Source organism: Megalops cyprinoides, chromosome 17, assembly GCF_013368585.1.
Source record: "Megalops cyprinoides isolate fMegCyp1 chromosome 17, fMegCyp1.pri, whole genome shotgun sequence".
NCBI lineage: Eukaryota > Metazoa > Chordata > Actinopteri > Elopiformes > Megalopidae > Megalops > Megalops cyprinoides.
The window spans coordinates 19331615-19357464 of record NC_050599.1 but is presented as its reverse complement, the minus strand read 5'-3'; the positions used below and the strand labels follow the sequence as shown (position 1 = coordinate 19357464).

The 25850-nt window shown below is 44.7% G+C and overlaps 3 protein-coding genes across 3 annotated transcripts; 1 reads left to right on the top strand and 2 right to left on the bottom strand.

Annotated features, from left to right (window-relative positions):
• Positions 1-160: 160 nt before the first annotated feature.
• Positions 161-9199, bottom strand: kif25 (kinesin family member 25). The gene is made up of 15 exons (XM_036550544.1): positions 9059-9199; positions 8685-8750; positions 7996-8118; positions 7519-7657; positions 5529-5632; positions 4584-4672; positions 4267-4306; positions 3859-3926; positions 3546-3620; positions 3223-3366; positions 2738-2908; positions 2127-2281; positions 1574-1816; positions 932-1087; positions 161-486 (listed from the first exon to the last, which is right to left on the bottom strand). Exons 1-15 carry the CDS (start codon positions 9125-9127, stop codon positions 335-337), a joined length of 1794 nt encoding a protein of 597 aa, XP_036406437.1. The 5' UTR covers positions 9128-9199; the 3' UTR covers positions 161-334.
• An 845-nt stretch (positions 9200-10044) lies between these two features.
• Positions 10045-13202, top strand: ccdc167 (coiled-coil domain containing 167). Its single transcript, XM_036550102.1, has 4 exons — positions 10045-10181; positions 10549-10643; positions 11126-11178; positions 11297-13202. The coding sequence occupies exons 1-4, from the start codon at positions 10131-10133 to the stop codon at positions 11398-11400; spliced, it is 303 nt and encodes a 100-aa protein (XP_036405995.1). The 5' UTR covers positions 10045-10130; the 3' UTR covers positions 11401-13202.
• A 395-nt stretch (positions 13203-13597) lies between these two features.
• cmtr1 (cap methyltransferase 1) lies at positions 13598-24572 on the bottom strand. Its single transcript, XM_036550101.1, has 24 exons — positions 24114-24572; positions 22758-22868; positions 22294-22442; positions 21907-22065; positions 21697-21789; positions 21449-21520; positions 21257-21351; positions 20966-21038; positions 20481-20679; positions 20262-20380; positions 19717-19813; positions 19232-19364; positions 18495-18674; positions 18291-18347; positions 17914-17971; positions 17741-17809; positions 17413-17544; positions 17046-17171; positions 16233-16324; positions 15692-15760; positions 15495-15542; positions 15156-15268; positions 14921-15029; positions 13598-14630 (listed from the first exon to the last, which is right to left on the bottom strand). The coding sequence occupies exons 2-24, from the start codon at positions 22864-22866 to the stop codon at positions 14495-14497; spliced, it is 2487 nt and encodes an 828-aa protein (XP_036405994.1). The 5' UTR covers positions 22867-22868; positions 24114-24572; the 3' UTR covers positions 13598-14494.
• Positions 24573-25850: the final 1278 nt, after the last annotated feature.

Genomic DNA, 25850 nt, shown 5'->3' with positions numbered 1-25850 from the left:
TCATACATACATTTGAACACACTGAATAAACACACAGAATAACAGCAACAGCACAGTTACAATGCAATAAATTGCAAAGAGATGGTTGTGACATGAGGGGCACAGTTTGTGAGGTAAGAGTTATTAAGAGCAGAAACAATGAGCACCATCAGTAGTGATACCAATAAATTGAAAAGTGAACACAGTAAGTCTGAAGAGATCATTTCCATGTATGTTTTACTTGCTGTGTAAATGGAAAAAGAACATCTAAAACATCTCTGTAAAAATGCACATACAAGTTAGCGATTCGTGTGGTACTTTTTGGTCTCTAAGACCATGAGATTCCCGTCAGCGCTCATTTCGTCTTGAGGGCCGCGTTCTTCCTCCGCGCGGGCTCTCTCTGCACCTGCCGCGCCCTCGTCCCGAAGCCCAGGGACTGCAGGGACTCCGCCATGAACCTCTGGGTGGGCGAGACGCACAGCATCACCAGCAGCTTGGCGTCTCCTCCTGGGGAAAGGCGAAGAGGGAAAAAACAGGGGTGGGCTCTGATGTGTCTGTGACCTCAAAAGCTGCGTGGATACCGTGGGTACGACATCCTCAGGACTAAAGGGGATGACGTGTTCAGGGCTACAGTGTGAGTTATGCTGTAGTTCTTTCACGAGTGTTTAGCGTGCAAATGGTGCGCGCAACCCTTTCCCTCCACCGCTGCATGCATATCCCATTTTTTACGTTCCCTGCGCCAGGGAATATTTTAATATTTGTCTGGTCACCTCTAATTGAGACTTCATCTTGTTCGATTGTAGGAAAGTGATAAAAAGAATCATAAAAACACCTGTGCTTGGAGCATTCATCAGTACATCAGACTGTGTCTCACAGTGAAACTGTCTGACAGCGAGGCTGTCGCACTGCATTAGAGTGCAGACCGGATGGGGCTCACAGGACGTGTCCTTACCGATGGAGTCCTGCAGCAGGTGGGTCAGCTTGCTGTTCCTGTAGGGCACGTGGGGGCGCTGCTCTGCCAGGGCGCCCAGGACGTCGGAGAGGGCGGACAGGCTACGGTTTATGCAGGACGTCTCCCAAAGCGCAGCTCCTGTCACCCCCGACATCCCTGCAACACGCATCCCCACCATGGCAATGCAGCTAAGCACACAAGCTCCTCCAGCGTGACTTACAAAGAGCATCTCATAGAGTCACATCGGACGCATAAAAGACCTGCTTGGAACATGCGTTGGCCCCATACAGCACGTGGTGGGAACTTGTGCATATGTGCATGAGTGTGTTTGACAGGTGCAGTTCAACATAACCTACATTAATTCTAACGTTTTAAATGGAACTTCATTCCAAAGCAACTTAAAGATTCCCACCCTTAAAGATACACTTTCCTGAATTTTGCAGGAGGTGATTACAGCTGTGAAGAGAAGCAGCAGCTAGCACAAAAGTGCACCATGTGTGTTTAATTTACTCTGAAATAAGAGGTGTATTCACAGCAGGTCATGCGACACACAACAGTGTTGGATGTAAATCAGTGAGATAAAGTTGCTATTATCTAATGCTTTGCATTGGTTGACTGATGCAGCATGACCGCTGGACTCACCCACACACTCGCTGCCGGCCAGGTCCACCAGCTGCAGCTTGGTCCTGACGGGGGCCTGGGAGATGCTTGGCCTGGGGGAGGGGCACGGCGAGTGACAGGGGGAGTGGAGAGGCGAGGAGGCGGGGCTCGCAGGTTGCTCCTCCATCCCGCGGCGGCCAGAGGCGGCCCTGCGGCAGCGTGGGCTCCACCACTCTTTCTGGGCAGGGCGCTGGACCTCCTGCCTGGCACTCTGCAGCCTGCGGGCTGGACACACCACCAGGGGAGTCAGAGGACATCTCATACACCACAGCAGTGCTCTTGCAATCACACAGTATTCAGTTTTAATGTACACTACTGAATAGCCAAAAAAATAAATCAGTAAATAAAGATACTTACACACACATTGTGTATTTATTTCAAACTGACAACTGACTATTATTAATGTAAAAATCATGAATACTAAACTGAGTATAACTACTATAAATATTAACCTCAATTAAATTCATGAAGTTTGCAAAGCAATCCAGGTTTGCCCCTATAATAACAGATTCAGGTCTCATAGGCGGTGTCTCACCCAGTGCCAGGACATTGGGGCTCTTGGAGGTGACAGTGAGGGTGACGATGAGGTGGGAGCGGGAGGAGTCCCTGTGCACCAGCGTAGGGCTGCGGGCTCTCAGCCTGAGCACGGCACTGATCACCTGCATCACCTCCGCTGAGCTGCGCACCGACCTGACACACAGCAGAGTGAGGTCAGGAGGCACGTATGCACACTAACACACAGCCAAACATACAAACACATAGAGCAGTCAGACATACAAACACACAGCCAGGCACACACACAGCAGAGATAGGAAGCACATAAACACACAAACACACAGCCAGACAAACACACAGAATGGTATACACACATAGCAGGACACACTCTTCTGCTGGGTTTGTTGTCTGATGTGGAAGGTATCAGATACCACTGTCTGCTGCGGAATTAAATCCAACTGCAGTTCACCCTCTGGGATCCAGGGCTATGCACCCACACACACAGAGGCATATATGCACACAAAGACACACAGATCCAAGCACACGCACAGGCCGGAATACACACACATCGGATTCTGCTTCAGCACCCTGTTGTATGTTAGAAAGCACAGAGGTGAGTCACTAATGCTATGCAGTGGTAGTGGCACTTACTCGTAGGTGAGGGAGGTCACCTCGCTGGTGCCAGTGCTGGTGGTAATGACATCCCTCTTTGCCCCTGCGCCCTCTCCATCTTTGGAGAGCAGGTCAAACACCTCGTTGTTGTACACCTCCACTACTGACACCTCCACCGTGTGACTGTCGGCCGGCTTCTCCGAGATTAACCTATTGGACACACACCAAAGGACAGTAGGGAGGAAGTCAGTCTGTCTCCTGGTGGAGCACAACTGGCTCGGGGGGAGCAAAACATCACTGACCTAGCTTGCTTAACTGGAAACAAGGCCGACTGACATAGCTTCCATTATTTATATAGTATACATTTATATTGCTGGATATTTAATGAAGCAATTCATATTAAGCACTTTGCTCAAGGGTGCAACCTTTGGTTTATGAGCCATACTCCTTAACCATTACACCCCAATGTCCCCAATGAAGAGTGTACAAGTGTTCAGCACATGCGGTGTCATGTGTGGCTGTACCTGAAGAGCTCCGTGGCTGCCTTCGGGATAACGCCCTGCAGAGGGGCTCCCTCAGGTCCCATGGGGTCCTCATTCTGAGACCCGATCATTGTGTGTGTCTTCCCACTGCCTGTCTGTCCATACGCCATAATACACACATTATACCTGTGCCAAAAAAAAAAAAAAAAAAAACAGAAAAACACTGCAGATTGCAAAACAGACTGAGACATGTTTCTGTTTCATTAGCTACATCTCATTAACAGAGCCCATAGGTTTCTTCCTGTTTTCTCCTATGTGGCAACATGCTCAGACTGAGAGCTGATTGGTTAGTTTTCCTGACTCACCCGTCCAGCAGAGAGGTAAGCAGGGGCTTCACTTCCTCAAACACATCCTCTTGTGTGTCCTCTGGGCTATGCACCCTGCCAATCAAATCCCCGTGGTGACAAAGAAGCTCTGACTTGACACTTCAACTCATATACTACCTAAATAGCATCTAATGTCGGCCAATGTCACTGACATTAACTAATAATATATAAATAGTAAGTGATAAATACACCCTCAACAAAAAATTTTCCTGCCTCATGTATAAAAGGCAATTTTAAGACTACAACTGCTCTAAACTACACTAAGGATACCTCTAAAAAAGGGCCATTGTACCTCTCAAACTCAAACATTTTGTTCACTGGAGAGTTCCCGGCTTTGGAGCAATTTACAACAACAGTGTCCTGAAACAGTCGCAAACAAAGCAAGAATCAATTCATCCCACTTCATCTTTATTCACCAGTCACATATAGTACCAATAACTTACACCAATTCACTAAAGAAGATGTTTAACTGGGCATAACTTTGCTTACAGGTTGTATGTCATGTGTGGTAAGCAAGGCTAAGCTGGGAGTAACGAGGACACACAAAGTAAATAGTAATTATAAGGCAAATTTATAAATGCTCGTACATCTAACCAAAAACTCTCCCTGTTCTTTTATTCCCAAAGCACAACCCTGGGTCTGTTTAAATTAGACTAAACCAAAAGGACACATGTTTCATCAGACGGATCTGCATACTCACATCATTGACTGCATGCACTACCTCCTCTGATAATGTGGACCTGAAGAGTGCAACAGCAGTAATTAGAACCATAGTGTAAGCATTCTCAAATAAGGAAAAAAAAATGGTATATGTTCAATATGAAGTATAAAAAACAGACTACTGTCATGCTTACAACGAAAAGAGGGAATTTAACATTTAACCCAGTAATTATGGATCATCATTCTGTGAAGGTAACTTAAGTGATTTAGTGATTATCCAACACCAGATCTGGAGTACCTTTACATCTATTCTTAATGTACAATAAGCCCAGTAATGTGGATATCAAACATTTGTACCCAGACACTGAGCCAGACTGTCCGAATCCAGCATCAAAAGGAAGAACTGGACGCACTCGGCAATGGACCCTGATGTTCCCTCTCAGCTCCTGCGATGTCAGAGCAGTGGGGAATATGAAAGAAAGACGAGGAGAAGAGGACAGACAGACAGAGAGGTGGAAGAAAAGGGAAAGACGGACAGAAAGGGGGAGAAAAGCAAAAAAGGAGAGAGGGAGCTCACTGACCAGGTCCAATTCTCAGAACAAATTACACAGATTTCAGTCTGATCTCCATTTTCAGGGGGCAGACAAAGCATGCTGGAGGCACGCTTCTAAATTTGGGTGCTTACAGTTTTACGCCAGTAGCCTATGTATACTTCTGGACCAGAGAAACAGATGTTAAGCCTTTTCCTCACAGCAATAACTGAAGCATCCTACACAGACTTTTCAGCACTAATACTGATATCACTCTTCTGGAGAGCAAACCATCCATATCTGTTTGTTTATTTTTATCTCAATCAAGTTTCCTTAACTAATAGCAAACACATAACTAAACAGCAAACACTTTTAATTCAAAATTGAACAGGAGCTTGTACACTGGATGACTTGTTTTCTGTCTAACTCTGAAAGGCACTGTACTTGTCAAACCAGATAAGTGGATATCCATTCATCTATACTAATTAAAAAAAACCATGCAGACAATCTCCAAGAGAAACGTCATGTGCAACATAAATGAAATTACTAACGGATGAGCTTTAAATGCACTATATTGACAAATTCCCATATTTTCAAAAAAAAGAAAAGTACAATATCATATGATAAAATGTCAAGATGACAGATATATTTGTCTCTCAGAAATTATAACACGACCCCCAGGTCCTGAATGCAGTGATCTGAGCACAACATTCCCAGCCCCAGAACCAGCAGCTCTCGAGTCTTGTCTAAACACAGAGACAGAGGTACGCACCACCAGAGCGTTGTGAAGAAGCTTCCTCCTCAACCGCTCTGTCCTGCATCGCTCTTTCTCCTCCTGCAGGGAGCGCTCCAGAGCCTCCACCTTAGCCTGCAGGGCTGAACACACAACATTTCTCACACTGATGTTGACATAAAATAAGAGGAAAGCATTTTTAGTACAAATAAATTCCAACTTGAATTTTGTATGCCATCGTAAGTTGTATTTTAAAACCGACAGGATTCTTCAGCAGGCATGAAAAAACATTTATGCCCGGGGAGAATTCAGAGTAGATCTTTCATGCCAGTCCAGTACAGATGAAGGGCAATATACCCTCTCAAGCTGCTTCATCTCAGTACATACAAGAGAACCTTAGGGGAAGACCGCAGGTCTTATAACAGTGAATTCCAATCCTTACTGTGCTTAAATTATGCTAGGAAAGCATAGCTCTTTCATACAGTAAACTAAGACACTACAGGAGATGTTTAATACCAGTATTTATAATAACCACTGGGATTAGGATAAAAATGAGCCTATATTTTCATATATTATGATATATTTTACACCTACATCCACCCAATTTTATCACCTTTCCAGCCACTGTATCTGAACAACACTAAAAATAAATCACCTCACATGTATACAAGTGCTGTTTTTTGTGTTATACTGGGTTACAAAAAACTCTCGCTTCTGACAGGTGGTACATGGCATCCTAACATAAACAGTGCCATCTCCATAATGTCCCTGGTCAAGACCAGACCCAACAAGACTCAGTGCCAGCTTTCATGTGCAATACCACTTCTGATTCACATAAGGGTGTTGGCTCTCTCTGATGTAATAACGTAAAATTACTGTAAAGTATTTACCATTGACACAGTAGGGACTGAAAAACAATTTCTTGGGGAGATGAGGTGACAGCGTAACAGTTAGAGCCATGCTGTGAAGGATAAGGCCCATGTGGGCGACAGACGCGTGGCCACACCAGACCGCCGGGGTTATCCTCGTCAAGAGATAAGAATGGAGAGGCTCGTCACCATGGCGCCCCGGTGACGCAGAGCGTGCCTGACCTTGCTGTATCCACTGACGACAGCTCTCAGAGGACACAGGGGATTATCCCTGGGGGAAACCTGCTACTTCCCCACTGCTCAGCACGACAGGCAAACCGGTTCACCACGAGAGCTGTAACAGGGTGTTCTCAACAGATGGAGGAAAAAACAGATTCTCACAACATGAGGCGCCTGTGCCTTTGAACTCCCAGGGATATGGGAATGGAGAGAGCAAAATTTGTTTTTTTGGAATCCAAACTTTTATACTTGTGTCTTATTATTCTAATCGCTAAGTCGAATAAGTCGAATCGAGGTAATAATTCACATTAAACCTTTGGATTCTGGGTGTTAACTGAATAATTTAGTAATCCAATTGATTAAATGATGTTAATAGGATTCTGTGTGAAGCCGAAAGCCATTAAACCAAGCAACTACCAAGGAATTCATTCAACAGTTTAAGATGCATCTCATTCAAGCTTTCTTTAGTGCAACCTACTGCAGCCAAAATGCCCACTACAGGAAAATATTTAACCCACAGAATGTGGAAGATTTCTGAAGTTTCAAGGTTCTTCTCAGTTTCAAAGAAAACAGACAAAAGAGACTTGAGTTATACTTGTAAAACAGAGAAGAAAGCTTTGCCTTGATTGTTTCCATATGGAAAATGACAGCATAATGATGGAAACAGAACTGCGGGAAATGCCAACATAATGAGGAACACAAAACTAAAAGCACCGAGTGATGCTGTAAGCACAATGGAGGCACTGGCATTTCTACACAATTTGAATGGAAAACCCTTGCCAGGACAACTGTGTACTGTGTATGTTATATGTCCAAGAGAGAAAGAGGAAGTCTCATGTCCCCAGACTGCAGAACAGACTCCCTTCCCAGCAGGGCATTGCCCAGTGGTCCTCTCTCTTCACATCCTCACTGTCTCCCTGGACAGCACTGGTGGTACTCACCTTGCACATCCTCACCGTCTCCCTGGACAGCACTGGTGGCAGAGACCACTCTCTCCAGGAGCTGTTTGCTCTGCCCCTCCAGCTCTGTGGCGAAGCCCACATACACCGCAAAAACATCCCGCAGATCTTGTTTAAGGACCTACCAGAAAAGAACAAGCAGTTTGCTAAAGCAAAGCCACCTCCGACACCTAATACAGCATCTCACCTTCAATGAGACTACGTTATAACACTTGGCTGTACTAGGCCAATGAGGCAATGAGGTAAATTTACTCCATTACATCTACTGCCATGGCAACAAGTATAAAGCATGATGTAAGAAACACACGGGCTTGATATATTCTATTGTCCATTTTGCTGACAACAACAACAGAACAATGAATGGAGAATACCACAGATCTCAAATAGTAACTTAAAGACATTTGTTTAAAAATAACGAGAGCATTCTGTGGTGTGAAAAAAATTGACCTGCAGTCCTACCTGTACTTCAGAGAGGAGTTTGGCAAGAGCAGTCTGTGTGCTCTTCGTGATGTTTTTCTGATGCTGGCAGCGCTTTTGAGCTTCAGCCACATCCTCGTGATCCCTGCGCAGTTTACCAAGACACTACCAAGCAAAGAGGGGAGCTATTAGTCTGCCATTTACTAAAGCAAGTATTAAGGAATTTACACCTTCAAACACTCACATTAACTACACATGAACGCATTATATATGAACCATAAACACAACATTATTGTAAATCCTCTCACGAGGTATAAGTAAATATCAGTTTATGTTTAGGTACTCTACAACACATTCTACACAATAAATACCTATACATAAGTGACAATAACTTACATATCTATTAAATAAGTGTCACACTTATTAAATAAGTGTCATCTGTTTTTCATGATATATTTGTTACAATGTGCTACTTGAAATTTATTATGTTGAAATACAGTTAACCTCGACCAGCAGGAACATCTTAAGGTAAATTAGGTGAAACTAAGGGACATCTGTCTAGTTCCCCGCAAATAAGCACTTTATCCTCCCAGACTGTCCGGCCATCTGTCGCGCCAACTTTCCAATTAGCTGGCAACACTAAGGGTTGGCTGTACAGCGTTGGGAAGCCAGATAAATTGTGTCAGGCTGTTTAAATATAGGTTAATGTGGTAAAAAATGCAGGGCCTTACCTCTGCAAGCCTCAGGTGTAGGAGAGCGTTCTCCGTTTCCAGCTCCAAAATACGTTCCTCTTTACTCTGAAAAAAAAAAAAAAATAAATAAAAAACTTAAGACTGATGACAACACGCAACAGCAGTTACGTCAGGTTGCCTATCGACAGTTGACAACACATCGCTACTTTATCAAATACATCACGTCAAATCGCGTCGCACAGTACGTGTCCCATTCAGTTTCCTTTACAATCATAATTCTTCGAGTCAGTTCAAGAGTCACCCCCGCCTGTCATGGAATTTCTACCTCGCTAATTAGCTAGCCTGAAGTCAAGCTATCTATTGTTAGCTAAACCAACAACGTTACCTAAATCTAGCCGTCTAACGTTACATACCCGAAGTTTGTGCTCCAATAGATGCACCTGGTGAGCAAATATTTGGTCCCGATTTATAAATAGGGGCATTTTTTACAGACTGAATGAAACATTTAAGAAGCAGTACAATGAACTACTGCCCCGCTTACACGGAGTCCATAAATCCTCTTTCGCACGGTTGAAGCTGTCAAACTGAGGGAGCGCGTCATTAGCTACGTGTGACCGACTGTAGGAACGCGGGATCTGATTGGAGCCACGGGCTTCATTAAAGACATGCTACCTGTTTCAAAAACAGTGGAATGGCGAAGGTGATGGATGACTTTTCACGGAAACATTGATCAGCTCATTTCGGATCAGGTGTGAGGGGCGTGTGATTTTTGAGGCGGGAGATTGCTATATCACTTCTGCCTTCATGATATGGGATGCAATCTTATAAACTCCTTTTACATCGCAGGCAAGTGCGTGTCCACGCCCATATCTCACTTGCAATCAGAATATGAAAGTGGAATTATTGCATTGTGCCACTGCACAGCTATATACTACATCATACATTTAAATAAAAGTTTTCATTTTATCACAGTTAAGGTATGAATCTCCTGTGTATACGCATTTGTTTTCCATTTTAATAACGGAGTTAGGGAAAACCTGGATTGGCACAGGCAGGTGGTTCTTAAGAAAGATTGTAATGGTGACATGTGGATTGTGTAAAAGTGGAAGTATATCTATCCTGAGGTGATTCAGTATTAGAGTTAAACATTGATTCCTAGGAGAATAAATACATGTTGCAAGTGAGATCATGTCTTTACAGTTCACTTTTGGTGCACAACTGTTTTTTTACTCAAATCTGACATCTGTCAATCCTCGATGATTGCATTGTTTTAGGTTGTCCGTCGGTACTGTAGGTGGCAGTATTTCACACAATAACATAAAACCTGCCATCGAAATGAATCAGAAGAACATGGATGGACCAATGAGCGCATATTTACAGTCTCCTTTTCCGGTATCGTGTCAGAATAGGAGAAGATTTCAATAGCACAGTTACGCTTGATTGCGGTTGGTGTGATTTACTGTACTTGTAAACAGGGAAAGCAGGATGACCAAATCAAAAGAAAAAAAGAGAGAAAAAATTAGCGTCGCCAGTGAGGTCAGTATTTTTATTGCGTTTTTAGACCATTGTGAAGTCTTGCTGAGGAAATCTGGAGATGCTTTAAGCTATGGCTAGATGACTGGAGTCTAGCACAGAGCCAGCTAGATAGCATGCTAATGTTACGGCTGTAAAATGTAATGTTTAATCTAAATATATAACATTTTCCATTTTGCGTGCGTGCTATGAACATATTCTCGGTCGTGTGTGTGCTCGTTATTGATTGTTATTTTTATTGAAGACTGTTACAGCTTTATTGAAACCAAGAAGGAGCGCCGATTTCCAACATGTCTTCGTGGTGTTTTGAATTAAAATAATTTCAATGCTATTTGTTCAACCTTGTACTTTATGTCTTCTTTTGTGTTAGATTGACCGTATCGAGGAACGTCGGGCGCTTTGCCAGGATAGCCTTGAGAGGGCCGAGTTCAGGAGGCGACGAGAGGAGCTGTCTGAGCAGGACAGGTAGGATGATAAACTTAGGTCAAAGGCTTTCTTGTGTCCGTCCATAACATTCACCTGCCTGTCCCATATGTTTCTTATGTGTACTGCGACCTACCTTTTTGTTGGTTCTAACATGTTCGCGTGATAATTGTTTATCTAAAAAGAGTGCTGATAATATGTCAATAATATCAATACTATTTGATTTGCTCCGCATAGCATTCATGTAACTCCTTTTCACAGCTTTAGGTTTGGTTAAGCAATTCAGTTTAAGTGCCTGTAGGGTACAATAGTAGTATGTTCTCTGAGTGTAAGTGCAGTTCCATAGCCGCTGTTAGCCGTTGAAATGCACTGCTGTCAGGACACAGTGCTGCAGCTCTCCAGACCTCACCTCATAACATATCCCTCCAACAATGACGTTGCCCTGCCACCTAACATTCTGCAGTTCTCTAAGTTGTAATGTGAAAAGCCAGATGTAACCACATGTGTTTCTCTGCTCCAAACAGACAAGCTCTGGAGGATGAAATGACCATTATGACAGAAAGGATCCAAAAATATGGTGAGAAATATTTTTCCTCCACAGGCCATCCAAACTGTGTTTGCCCTGTGTGTGTGTGTGTGTGTGAGAGAGGTCGTGCTTCTGTGCATCTGAGAACGCTGGGTGTTTTTACCCGCAGAGTGTGAGCTGGAGATGCTGCGAGGGGAGAACAGGCGGAACATGTTGCTGTCTGTGGCCCTGCTGGCTATCAGCGTGCTCTTGTACTACGCCCTCATCAACTAGGACTCTTCAGAGACCCCCCCCCTTGCTATGCCTTCATCAGCGGCAGCCATGTGCGTTTCCAGCCCTACACTGCTGTGTGGTTTGGTCTTCATTCTTGTTTTTAGGGACGCCGGCATCACAAAGTCAAGTTATCCTGTGCTTCAGGTGTAAGTCAATCACTGATTGAATGTAACTCTACAACTGACAGCATTCTCAGACTGGAAGCACCTATTTCTTGGTATAGCGAATCACTGCATTGATCGTCAGAGTCTTCCATATATGTACTGCTGTATGCCTTCATTTACTGATGTTGTCTTTCCATCTGTATATTATTATGCCTTGACCGGTTTAATACTGAGAATGTTGTGCTGGAGACCTGCTTCAGCTGAACCCCTCTGAAACACCTTGAGCTTTTGAGTAACAGTGCAAGGCACTGCCAGTGTGCAGAGGGGCAGGTTGAAGAAATTAGGATTATTGTACAAATTCAGAACCACTTGCACATGTGCACTTACTATCATGCAGTGATGCTAATTAGCTGTGTTGGCCTTATGGTTCACAGAATGTTTGATGATTTTGAGAGTATTGCACTTATAGACAAGTAATTACCGTTACCAATGCCAAATACAGAAAGGCAATAACTGTAACATTGCTCTCACACTGTGGTCATTTTATATCAGTTTGCAGTTATGTGCAGCAGCTTTAATAGGTAGTATTTTTTGAAAGAAGAAATCTGAATTTGAGTTTATTTAAGTACATTACAGAGATGCAAAACTCTATTTAAAGCAAAGGGCAAGCTATTACATGTAATATGATTGACAGTGTTACAATTAATTACTGCTTAATATCGTGCCTGTATGTGCCAGCATTCATTTGTGGGACGTTCATAATTGCATCTTGTTTGACACTTTTGACCACTAGATGGCAGAGTTGCACATTGCATTGTTGTACGTAGGCCTTTGGGAATCTTTGTGCTTGTTTTTCTTCAAAGCATGTCACCACCATCTTTTGCTTTCATTGCAAAAACGGCTATTTGTTGAAGTAATACATGTTTACAGTTATGTATAATTGTAATGTGGGTTGTTGTTCTATAATTTATGGCATATAAATCATGGCATGATTTGAGCCACATTTTTGTTTGTGCATTTACATTTATTCATGTGGCAAACACTTTTATCCAAAGCAGCTAAGTGAAAATGCAAATCTGCATCCTCCAAACCTATACAGAATGCAAACCTGCAAACCATGCAAACCTGCATCCTCCAAACCTATACAGAATGCAAACCTGCAATCCATGCAAACCTGCATCCTCTGAACCTGCAAACCATGCAAACCTGCATCCTCCAAACCTATACAGAATGCAAACCTGCAAACTCTTGCAAGATATTCAGTAGGCTTCTATGACATGGGGGACTCAGCAGTCTCTGACCAATGGAATGCACCATGTACTGTCTTTGTGTACCATGTAATTTTCTCTCTCCTGAAGTGTAATTAACTAGGGTGTATTTGATGTTATGGCTGCACAAGAGCCATTCTGTAACATGTGCCGTGCCTGCATGGATTCCTGTATTACAATGCATGCGCAGCTGCAGCTGACGCTAGCCACTTGCACTGCAGTGTCACCATAGTAACTGTGCTGAAGGGCCACAGCTGGAGAATCAGATCAACGAGAATACTCATGAAGCCATTAGCTGCATGGATGTGGGGAGCAAACTGGTTTTAAAATGGTTAGAAAGGACAACTGATTAATGATCACAGAAATGTCACTATTGGATCTAACGTACTAAGTTTGCATCCAGTTTTAAAACATTATGTTTCTATAAATACCTGGCCATTAAAATGGTACCATTCATTGATTAAAAAATTGTTCTGTTTTGTAGCTTGCAGTTATACATTAAACATCATATGCCAGATGTAATACTTTGACCTTTAGCATTGAAGGTCAGCCTGTAAGCTAAAAATAAAATATAGGAAACTGTCAGTCTGGTCATTCCTTTTAAGTGGCTCTGTGACCCAGTGAGTCTTTGTGCAATGAGCCTGACAACTTCCACAGACTTACACAAATGCAGTTACAATTCCAGACACAAAGAAATTCTCATAATATCTGTGTGAGGTCACAGTTTGTTCATGACCTGCATTAAGTATTGCAAAATAATCCCTACTGAATCTTTCCCTACAGATTCAGTGAAAGGAAGACTGAAAAAGCTTTAGAGCACACTTTATTACGGTCAGAAACGCTTCTGTGGATTTCACCGTTTCGCCAGTTTTTTTTTTTTTATCAAATACAAAGGAACCGTCTGATTCGCCAGACTTCATCTTCAACATTTACAAACAAAACCAAACCAGGGTGAAAGGACCACACGAGGCAGCAGGAAAAAAAACAAGACACAGGAGCAGACGTTCAGTACATCTCCTCTAGGACATGCCAGCTACCGATCCAACTCACTCACTTATGCCACACGGCCCCGTGATGAAAGAGCAGTTGATATCTGTGATGTATGCCATGGCGCGAATCACTAAAATAGCTGTTATATCTGCATTTGAACATGATTGCTATCTTTTCTGTGGGGGTGAAGCATGTATCAGCATTGTATCAGCGACCCCCCCTCAGGCGGGCAGCGGTGTCAGACTGAAGGAGACTGGCAGTGACACAAACTCAAGATGATCGGAGGTGCAAGGACGTTTGGTGGCCTGCTGCCCGTGGCGCAAAAGGCATGCACTAATCCGCTACAGGTTTTAATACATGTTTAACACATACTGGGAGTTACCTCTGTTCATTACACAGGGTTTCAGTGCAAAGCAGTTCACCCAGAATGAATTAATGGGTAAGATCCTATCCCCATATCCAGCCAGACAGGGTTGGAGGGGGGTTGGGAGTCGGGGTGGGGGCAGCGGTTTAGTCAGAGTCTAGTGTTGAATGACTGTTAAAGTCCACGCTCGATTTTTAGGGAGGAGGGGGAGAAAAGGATAATAGAAGTACACACAGAGGACTTAAACATAACATGGTGAGATGTGGTTTTTAGTATCGCTGGAGGCTGCTCTGGCCTCGCTGGGTGGTTCCACCCCACACAACAGGGGATTTATGGGGCTGACAGTCTTTCAGAGCAGCCCTGGTGTTTCAGGGCTGGTAGTGCTGGTGGATGAAGGCCAGCACGTCCTCCTTGGACAGTTTCTCGGGGTCCACTCGAGTCTGAGAGTCATGCACTCTGACCCCGTCCTCCCACGCCCAGAACAAGCGCTCAAAGTGGCAGACACTGGAGAGACAGAGCAAGGGGAGTTAGAGTATCAGCATCTCACATGTGGTTATACAAGGAGGACAAAGGGTGTAAACACATCTGTTAAGACTGGGAGGTGAACAGAGCACCAAACACAAATCTAGATATATGTATATAATGTGTATTATCTTCCAGTAAATCATCAGACAGTCACCTTAAAATTTAGCAGATTCCATGTAAAATGTAAACCATGTAAACAACCTGAATCCAGATTAAGACAGGCTCAGACACAGGGTTAACTCTGGGTTCGGGTGCTCTGTGGTACGTACTGGAAGGGGGCCACAGCATTGTGCGGGAGGTCATAGGTGGAGTCTTTCGTCAGCTTGTTGTAGAAAAACTTCCGCTTGGAGTTCTTGCTGTACGCCATCGTCCAGGGGTCTAGCAGCCGGAGGGCAGGAGAGAGAAAGTCAGACAGTAGGATGGGGAAAGGAACGGGAACGGGACATTGGACCAGAACACACCAGAGCCTTCTCGACACCACATGAACCCCTCTTTCTCTCTCACCATTGACGGTCTTGATGATGTAGAGGCCATTGGGCAGGAAGTGGCGGTCGTCCCGGCCGGTGTAGGAGAGACGAGGGACACCCCCCGAGCTCTTTGTCACCTTCATTTCCAGCCTGGGGACAGAGCAACAAGCAGACAAACATGAGCGATGACGACTGGCTGCCCAAAGTACAGGAACACACATCGTCTCCATACTCCACAGTCAGGCCTCCTGCACTGACCCTGGTTCGGCCTCTTTCTTCTTTCTGCACAAATATGGTTGAGGATAAGGGTATGGTTAACTGATGCTGGATCAGGGTTTATGGGGTTTTATCTGCCCTGGAAAGTTCTGTACCTTACCTCACAAAGATCTTTTCCATCTCCTCCAGTCTGTACACTTCTTTTACTCTGACAGAAAAATACATTAAAGAGTCATGAATAATTCCCTACTCCCAACAACTGATGTTCCAGACAGAGCACAGTGGCCAGGCACACGAGTCACAATATCACAGCCAACCAGAGGTTGGGGGGAGGTGAGTTTTCAAGGACTGGCTCACCTGATTGGGTTCATGTCGGGGCGACTGGGTTTGGACACAGCTCTCACAAACTTCTCTGCCATCTGGATTCTGTCATGTAGTCCAACACACATTTTTAAAAATTGAACCTAGACGTTTAATAAGTTAAAATAAATGGGCGTATACTTGACCACCATGAAATGGTTATGAAATGGGACAACTGCTGCCATGTGATGCTGGTCCAGCTGGGAGTTCTCTGTCTCAGTGAGAGGGAGTCTCACTGTCAGTGTAGGCAGTATGACACTTTACTTTAACAATAAATTTAAAGCTTTATCCAATTAGGAAAAAACTTCTAAAATATCCTTCTAAGTGTAACTGTCTGACAATGACTTGTTATATATCTGTGTTCTGGGTTGACTGCATGTGAAAGAGCCCATGACACTGTTCAAGGCAAGGTTAAGTGAATAGAATACTGTGTGTGCTGTACAGTGTACAAGCATTAGACAGGGTAAAAATTTTTGGGTGGAGCACTGCTTCAGTCAGTTCATCTCTATTGGGAGCAATGAGTGGAAATGTGACTGACCGCTGGTTGAAGTGCTGGTCTCGGACATCAGTCCCGTTCAACACCAGAGCATCCAGGACGTGCACGGCATTGATCCTGCGTTGAGCCTTGCCCTGTAGATGAGCAGAAAACCAGGAAGTCACACTACAGCTGTCTACAGGATAGGATCTACAGATGTCTATCAGATAGGATCCCTGATCCAGACTATGATCTCTAACAAACAGGATCTTTGGTTAAGAGTTGAGCAGCAGGTGTGTTCGTGGGTGAAACTTTACAATGGGATCCCCTCTCACTCAGGTGATTTTGGGAGCTGTACTCTGAAGATCTTCCCACATTAAACTTTTATACATAATTGTGACTTCATAGTGCGATTTTATTGCTTTCACAGGATTTCGCACGTGTGAGACCGTAGAGAATAATTACTGTATAAGAATATAAATTTGGCAAAAAAAGGCAACAGTGACATTTTAACTTCAAAAGTAAGGCATGGCCTAGCTTTATATGTCTCACTGAAAGACAACACATCCTAAGGGAGCGTCCAAATCACTACAGGGAGCACTGGGAAATATGTACAGAATGGGAATGATAACTCTCTTCGACACCATAAATACGACCTACTGAAGGTCTATTACCAGGCCAATCCCTGCTTCCCTTCTGAGATCCACAAGATGACTACAAGCCGTTGTCATTGTGAGGGTCACAGCTCTAGAAACTGAAGATATATGACTCAGTTTTTCCAGGCTGCTCTCGTTTGTGTTTTGAACTACACTGAAACACAATGTGGGTGATTTCCTATCAGCGTGAAGACCGTTTGGCTGCATCAGGGTGCCGCACCTCTCCCTTGAGCTCCTGCACGATCTCCACACTCAACAGGGTGTCTCTGGGCAGCTCCGTTTTCAAATTTTCCAGTTTCTTCCAGCGCAGGGGCGACTTGCCGTCCCACGTATAGATCTGAGATTTCTGCAGGAAAAGAGGTGCTTATAACTGACATGAAACACTCCAAGATCAGAGTTTCCTCCACTACCTGGAATTTTTTTAGTTGGAGCTTTTGAACACTTATCCATGTTTTTACACTGTTATCAATCAAATGAGCTCCAACCTCTTAAAGCTACTGTGCCATACCATTGTGCTAATGTAATGTTGGCTAACCCCAAAAAGTTTAACCAGTCCAATGTCCATCTCCCCCATGGACCAAACTCACCCCTAGGCCCAGCAGGAAGAGCTGCTCTCCCCCGCCCACGATGCAGCGGTAGTCCAGAACATGGTGCACCTTGTCCAGCGTGCTGGAGCTCAGCGGGGTGGGCTTGGAGTTGAACGACTCGATATCCGAGCCCTGAGGCACAGAGAGGAACAGAGCTGGCACACACTACAACACTGACACGAGGCATTGGACTGCTGACTCTGTATGACACACGCAGACATACACAGATGTGTTTTTCAGTCTATCCTCTTCTGACGTTTAAGTCAGGTTCAAAGAATGCATGGTTCATTTCATGTTTATGCACAAACACACTCGGCGGGTGCCACACCTTCATTAGCTCATTGAATTTGGTTTTGGGGTCGGAGGAAGCAGGAGTCACTCTGGCCTTATCAGGGATCTGAAGAGAGGTACAGAGAGGCAGGGAGAAAGAAAGTGAGCAGTCGGTGAGAGCCTAAACACACTGCAGCCCCCATGTCTGCCTGTCCCAAATCAAGAACTCACCCCCCACAATTTCAGACACTCCTTACGAATATCCGCCTGCTTGGGCTCTGATAGAGTCCTGAAATACAGACATAGACCAGGTCACATACAAACACATGAACAGATACACACACGGAAAGAGAAAGGGAGAAGGGCAAGACACACAGTCACATTAAAAGCCTCAGACTAAAACACAATCAGACCTTGAGACTGAAAGAATGACTACAGAGCAAACACGTCAAAGCTCATCACTGATTGCACCCACATACAGATTCATGCCATCAACAAGCATGGGTATACAAATGGAATCACAGAGGACGGAGATAGACACAAGCAGACCCACGTAGAGAAGTCTTTCAGCACAGCAGCAGACTTTAAAAGGAAGATGGCTGACTCACGTGTCCAGGACGAAGGCATGAATTTTAGCCAGGGCCTTTATCTGGACTGCACAGTGACTGCAAGAGAAAGCAGAGGCAGGGGATAAGTAATTTTTACATGTACGTGTCTGGAGCACTCACAATGAGTTCCTTAGTTACAATGGGTGTACTATCTTCAGTTCAGCATGAGTGTTGACATCCATTTGACAGTGCTTGTTGCCTTACCTCTCGTTAGAGGTGACCATGTGCTGAAAGAAATCCGTGTCTCCTTTGATGATGTCTAGTGGCACCACCTCATTGACGTCTGCATCTGTGTTTCTCAGCTGGTTGAGCTTCAGGTTGACGGTGAACAGATAGTCCCTCACTGCGTCCGAGCCAGGCTTGAGGCCCCGGCACACCACATATCTGATGAGAGGGAGTAGGTAAGACACTTCTGCAAAAGCTCAACACAGTATATCAGCTGTAAGTCCGAGTTTAAGCATGGCTGTATATTATCTCCAGTATATCTCACATCTTAGTGGCTACGAGTGTGAGCTTAACTACAGGTGTATATCAGCCATGAGTCTGAGTTTAAGTGTGGCTGTATATTAGCTCCAGAATGTCTCACGTCATAGCAGCTATGAGTTTAAGCTGAACTACACACATATGAGGCTATGAGGCTGAATCCATGTATGTCCATATATTTTAGCTACGAATCTGAGTTTATGCATGGCTGTATATCAGCTGTGAGTCTGTGTTTATGTATGGTCATATATCAGTGATGAGCCTGAGTTTAAGTATGTCCATATATAATCTATGAATCTGAGTTAATGCATCGCTGTGTATCAGCTACGAGTCTGCGTTTGACTACGGCTGTACATCAGCTATAAATCTGAGATTAAGTATAGATATATATCTGCCATTTGTCTGAACTGAAATATGGCCACAGCTCAGCTATGAGTCAGGGTTTAAGTATGGCTGACCTCTCTGAGTTGGCAGGCCTGCTGGTTACGGGTTTGAAGAGGGAGACTCGCTCGAAGCAGAGGTAGAGCAGGTAAACCAGACCCACACTAAAAGGAGTGAACAAGTCGAAGGTCTTGCACACAAAGTGACCACCTGAAAAGAGAAAACATGATTTATCATTCAGAGCTCTTTTCAGATAAATTACAAGAAATTATATTTGATCACATTAAGTAGTATAATTTCTTGTTATCGCTTATCATGCATTTTCAATTCAAGCATCCAGTAAAGAGTCAATGAGAATATGAAAATGAACACGAGAAAAAGGTTTTAGTTGGACATACCAAGCGCATATTAATTGATTCTTACAAAGCAAATATATGTGTGCTTAATACATCTAAACATCTATTTTTTTTTCTTGCAGAGCCAGTCTAGATGAATTTTCATAGTTATTCAGATGCACTGAGTACAAAACAGTGACAACTATTAGAAACACAGGGAGACGAACCTGTCCTGACGACAGAGAGTGCTGTAAGGAACTGACACAGCAATAACTGTTTGCTAAGGATTTCTTGGATGTTCTCCTGTCCCTCCACTGAGAAGCCCTGCAAATAACACACAGCCAATCAGATCCCGGCAGTGTGAAACTCGAGCCAATAAAAAAATCAGAACAATGCCCTATTATAGCAAACAAGTTCCTAGAGCCACAGTAGTGATGGATTCATCTAATCAGATTTATGCGCTCAAAAGAAATACAGGCATGACAGTGCATGAAAGTGCATTTTGATGGCACTTTCAATGCATAGCAGTTTGAGTTCACAAAGAGGTTGGTATAGTGACTGGAAGCCTGGATCCCTCTCAGTACACTAGCCTACATCTACAAAACTATAATGGCTTCAGATGCTAAAGGGTATGACTTAGGAATCCCATTTCCATAAATGTGGCAGACAGACAAAGTCACACAACGGCACATAACAAAAACACAGATATGCCAGTCAGAGTTCATGTTGCCACAGAGACAGGTTAAACAGGCGATTTCTGCCTTCCGCTTACCCCATCGGCCATGAGGAAGTGCAGCCCTCGACGTTCTGTGCTCTCAAGGACGAAGTTCCGGAACGCGCTGATGTTTTCCGGGCGGGTGATGTCTCCGTCTCCTTCCACCCCTGCCTCTCCTGGGACAAGCAAACGAGGGGAGACGGGTGAGAAGCAGCAAGGTGGATGGCATTAACGGGCACTGCTGGCGCGCGCGTCTTTGTACGAGACGTCTCTTACCGTAGTAAGGTTCGAACAGCTCGCTGGGAGCGGCGTAGAAGTCCTCCAGCTTGAAGTCGTTTGGGCCCCGCAGCGTCATGCCGAATCCCTTCGCGTGCCACCGCCGGCGCCACAGGATGTACTCGGAGAAGCCCCCGGGACCCGCGCACACGTCCCCGAAATACAGCAGCTCCCCGTCCCGCTCCCGCGTCAGTGGCTTCTGCAGGGGGCGCAGGGACAGCGCACGCACTGACAGCGACTCTCATTAACAGTTATTAATCCGAGACACCGCATGGCGGTGTGTGGCTGGAGTCTAACAGAAGGTCTTTAATGGAGGTGAGGTCCATCGGAAGAATCATAACTGTGCTGAGCGCTGGAGAGTAAAGTGTTGCATTGCTGAATACGAAAACGTGCAAAGCTGGAACACTGGAAAGTTCACGTCATAATGATCTACCTTCTCTTAGTCAGCTCTCAGTACAGACTCAGCCCAGCAGCAATAAGCTTACCCCCTGGGAATCTTTTGGGTTGGAGAACATGTAGTCAAAGACGTGGTCGATGTTGGCCATCTTCATGGCGGCTCTGCAGGAAACAAGATAGTCGTGAATGAAACATGTTCACACTTATCTTATGAATGCAGCGCAGCAGTCCAGCAGTGTAGAACGCGAAGGTTGATTCTGGTCACTTAAAAAGGAGAACACGGCACCGTCATGTGGAACGGGGCCTTGTGTGTCGGTGTGTCTCAACCCCAGCATCGGACTGCCCCTCATCCAGGAGACAGCTGGAGCACAGCGGGTTACCTGTTGAGGAAGAAGGCCCCCCGGATGGTCTCATAAGGGTTGGACCGGGTCCGGGCGCGACGCATCTCCTCCCCCTCCAGGTCATCAAAGACAGTCTGCAGACAGCACACATGTTCCGACACACTTTACTCATAAGTTCACACTGACCTTTCAATAACTACACTCTGTTTGTCACTGTGTATTGTGACTCACCTTGCACCGCAGCAGGCTGTGTAACAGATCCTCACTGCAAAACTCGGTCTCATCCTCAATCTTCATTTTCCTCTGGAAGTAATACAAAGCTACTCAGGATCCATCAGCATGAAATGTGAATAAGTGGATGCAGGTCAATGTGCAATAGACCCAGATCCTTTGTGCACAGAGCAGTCAGACCTTCCCCTGACCCTTCTGGTCTGTTACGCACACACGGACCTGTATGCAAACGAGTCCAAGTCCAATACCTTTCCCACCGTCATCCAGTCCCTCAGTTCTTCGTTATCTGGGATCTCCGTGGAGCACTCTGGGAACCACTGCACCTGCTCGATCGCACTGGCCTGGAACACACACAGGGGAAAGGCAATGAGCATGACGCTGGAGCGTGCCTGAGTGGACAGCGCCTGAGGTGCAGAGCTGGTGGCGCACTGGTCAGCGGTGGTGGCGACGGCGGGTACCTCTGGCTCGTCCCGCCAGTCCACGTTGAGCTCTCCCTGGAAGCCCTGCAGCGTGAGGCCCAGGCCCCTTCGGCCACGCTGGGTCGACGCCTCCACAATCTCCCGCCGCCCCTGGCCAAACTTCCCCAGCCCCTCCCCTTCCCGGAAACCCATCTTGGCCTGGGGGCATAAGGAAAGAGAGCGACAGAGGAGGAGAGAAACAGAGGAGAGAGAAAGATGCAGGTGGGGTGTTAATTCTGGGTAGTGGGAGATGCAAAGAAATAAATGGACATCATTGAACTTTAAGTGGCAGGAGACACAAAGGCTGAGACAGATGAGCACATACTGAAATCTGGACCCATGAAATCCTCCCCGAAAGGGACACACAGACACACAAATACACTTTACCATTAGTTTCTGTGACACACTGTTGTAGATGGAAAACTTATTGGAGGAGCTCTCCTGGGATGCTCCTGTCTGTGGTGCATGCTGGGACCCCATGGAGAATGCCGGTCTCTGGTCTTCGGTGTCACTGAAAGAGTCACTCTGACTAGAGTCTGAAACACACACACACACACACACACACACACACACAAACAATTATCATTGCTTGAAACTGTCTACAGGCACAATAAACTGAAACTGTGCACTGGGCCAAATGCTGCACCGACTGGCCGATGTGGATGGGATTTCGGGCAGCGCAATCAGTGCGGGTTATATTAGGCCCTCGCCTGTCGGAAACGATACGACTTGCTGCGTTTAAGAGCCGCAGATTATCGAACAGAGTAAGTAATCTCCCGTGGAGGCATCAGGTGGCTCAGACAAAACCCAGGATGCAGCCGTGCCAGCTCACAGCGCCGTCTCACTCTTACCCTGGCTGGTCGCCTGGAGGGACTCGTCATCGTCCTCAGAGCTGGGCTCCTCACAGCGCTTCTTCTTCCTCTTGTGAGCGTCTCCCTGCTCCCCTCTCCTTTTCATCATGGCTATGAGGTGCATGCACAGTGTCATGGGTCAGTGACAATAAAGGCAGCACTGAAACGCAGTTACACAAAGCAAACCTCCAGAGGCCTACTGCTAACATTCAGCATGCTCAACTCACATATAAGCATGCAGCATCAACTCAATGTGGTTTGTACACAATTCCATTCATAATAACAAAAAATTCCACTGCAGAAACTAAAAATATTAACGCAGACACAAGAAACAGGCATCATAACGATCAAAGATGGCATTGTCGGAAATGGTTAACTAGTCTACGCTACACCCAGCCGAACTTGCAACTACTGTCACAAATGCAGTATTATTACTCATCTGCTTGACAAACACCCTTGTCCAGGACTACTCTCACAGTGTACATGTTAACCACTTTCTCTATACAACACACGCTCAGGTTCAGCACGTTAAATGATACAAGGCTGTGCCGTACCAGGTAAGTGAACTGAAAAATGAAATGTGACAATCCCAATCCCTTATGTACACTGGGGTCCAAAATTGTTGGAACACTCACTTTTTTTCTGAATACCCATAATATTTTTGCTGCATATTCCATCAGACATTGGGAAAGTCATATTTATGTCAATGTCAATGTCAATTTCAGCTTCATCTTCTGTGACCATGTTCCAGCCTTGTTAGGTTTATATAGGCTTCAGTATGAGTGTTCAAGTAGGGGGCAGGGCAACGTTCAATTAGGCCTAATTGAAGTGATGGTCATTTTTGTTCACTTGTCTGCACTCAATAAGTATGTAAGTACCTTTTAAAATTAAGTTAATGTCATGGAATTGTCAGTTTGTTTGGCAGAATTAATGTCATACATATTATTAAAATGTTGGAAATAAGGGTAGTCATCAGGCAATCGTGTGCCAACCACATAAGATGTTAATGAAAATGTTGTGAAAATGTTAATAGTTGCCAAAACACGTAACTGTTTCCGCCACACCATAAATTAGGTTCGAGTGATAAAACGAATAGCTACATGGACACATCCACATTTAACCATGAAAAGCCCAGGTGTCCCAATAATTTTGGACCCTAGTGTATAGTCTACATACCGCCGCAGTAGCTTGTTTAGCTTAGTTCGGAACATACAAATAGCTCACATCACGTACAGTACAAGGCGCCGTAATGATTGCTAGCTGACAGCCATGGGAAGAAATTGAAATTCACAGTGTCAGGGAAACCGTTTAAATGACAGAGATTACCTCTGCGCTGTGTTCTGGTAGCTTAATTACCTGTGGTTCGTGTTACTTAGCTGGCAAGACAGGTGAACTGTCTCATTCGCTCCAACACAGTCCACTCCAAACCCAGAACAAGGCTTTAAAATGACTTAAATGCACAAGGGCTCCGACGTCTATAAGGTTTCTGCTCCAAAGATGAATGTCTGAATCGCAAAACACAACTGTCAGCGACAGCTCTTGAACGAGCTAGCTATCTTGATCTAGCTATTTGTTTTTTTTTAATAGCTTGCTAGCAAGCTATAGGCTCACGGAATACTGGAGTCTTAGCTAGTTAGCTAGCCAGCCAGGAGGCTGCAGTATTCGTCTCCCATCACCATAAAGGCGCACATTAAGGTTTACAAATAACCTGTTTTACAAGTATGGCCCGTGTTCTCACAGTTAATCTCACTGCAAATATATTTTATTGCGTACAACCTCCTCCCGCTTTCAAATTTCGGTTTCGAGCGCTGAAAGTCGCAGGGGTCCTTCCTGTCTGACAGCGCTCATTAGTGACGTAGTTTGAGTGGGATGAGGCTCTGAACCAGGTGCCTGCCTCAATCATCATGCCTCAGTCATTCTGCCTCTCTGCAGATTATTGGATTTAAAAGTAATTGCTGCAAACAAGTAGGTACTATAGCAGTATTATACCAACGTACTGACACGGGCTTCAGTTTAGAACAGACGCTGCACAGATCTGTTCTTCTGTATGATGTTTTAAACGCGTTATTTTAATAATCTGTTAATCCATCCATCTGAAAATATATGGCAGTGGGTTCGTGCAGCTCCTGCTCTGTACTGCTTTTTGTGAACAAAGAGCCTCGGGGATGGAAGGTGACGATGGGGATTAAACCGTAGTCTGTCTCAACAGTGTAGAATGGCCTCAAGGCTACAGCTGTGTCAGTTTAACAGACACACGGCAGTCCACAGGGGAGAGGTTTGAAAGTGTACCTTCGCTAACAGGATGCAATGTAATGTACACTTGCCCAGGGGTGTACAGCCATATTGTACTCAGCCATATGTGTATATGGCAGTGAGTACAATTTATGTATCTCAACCCAGGCTGTGACACAGAGTCTTTCAACATCTCTTGTCCAAGCGTGTCTGTATGCATGCACATTTAAGTTACTTAATAATGAAGCCAAACTTTAAGCAATCTTGCCACATGCCCTCAAAACTTGGCAATGTCAGTTTATTAAAAAGTGCAATAGGACATTAATTAGCACAGGTATTGATCATGCTACCCTGATTTCAAAATTTACAAAGAGGAATATGAATAACTCCATGACACTTTCTTTCTCTGCTTTTCCACGCAGATTTCTAATGGTTTTCACAATGACAGACTTTTGGCTAAGTTTCATTAATGATTTTGCAGGCTGATTACACATGTACCTTATGTATATCTCTGCCAGGTGTATTTTAATTTATTGTTCTGCCCTCACAGAGTTTTTAGTGATAGGGGCCATCATTAATGAATTCTTCAGCTTTAAAGTACAGCATAGGTGCAATGTTGATGTTTATTCCTGCGATTTTCAATGATTTTGAGAAATCCCCTTCCCCTAATCATTATATTTCACTAAGGCATTACAATTAATGCAAATGAGCATCATAATGCTATTAGCAATGACGCTTTGCATTGTTTTTCTGTCAATGTGTCTAATGAGTGGCTTTAACCAGTTGAAAGTATAACGTCCAGTCTGGATCATAAGCTGCTTTCGGATAAGTGTCCTCATCCCTAATTACAACTGAATGGAA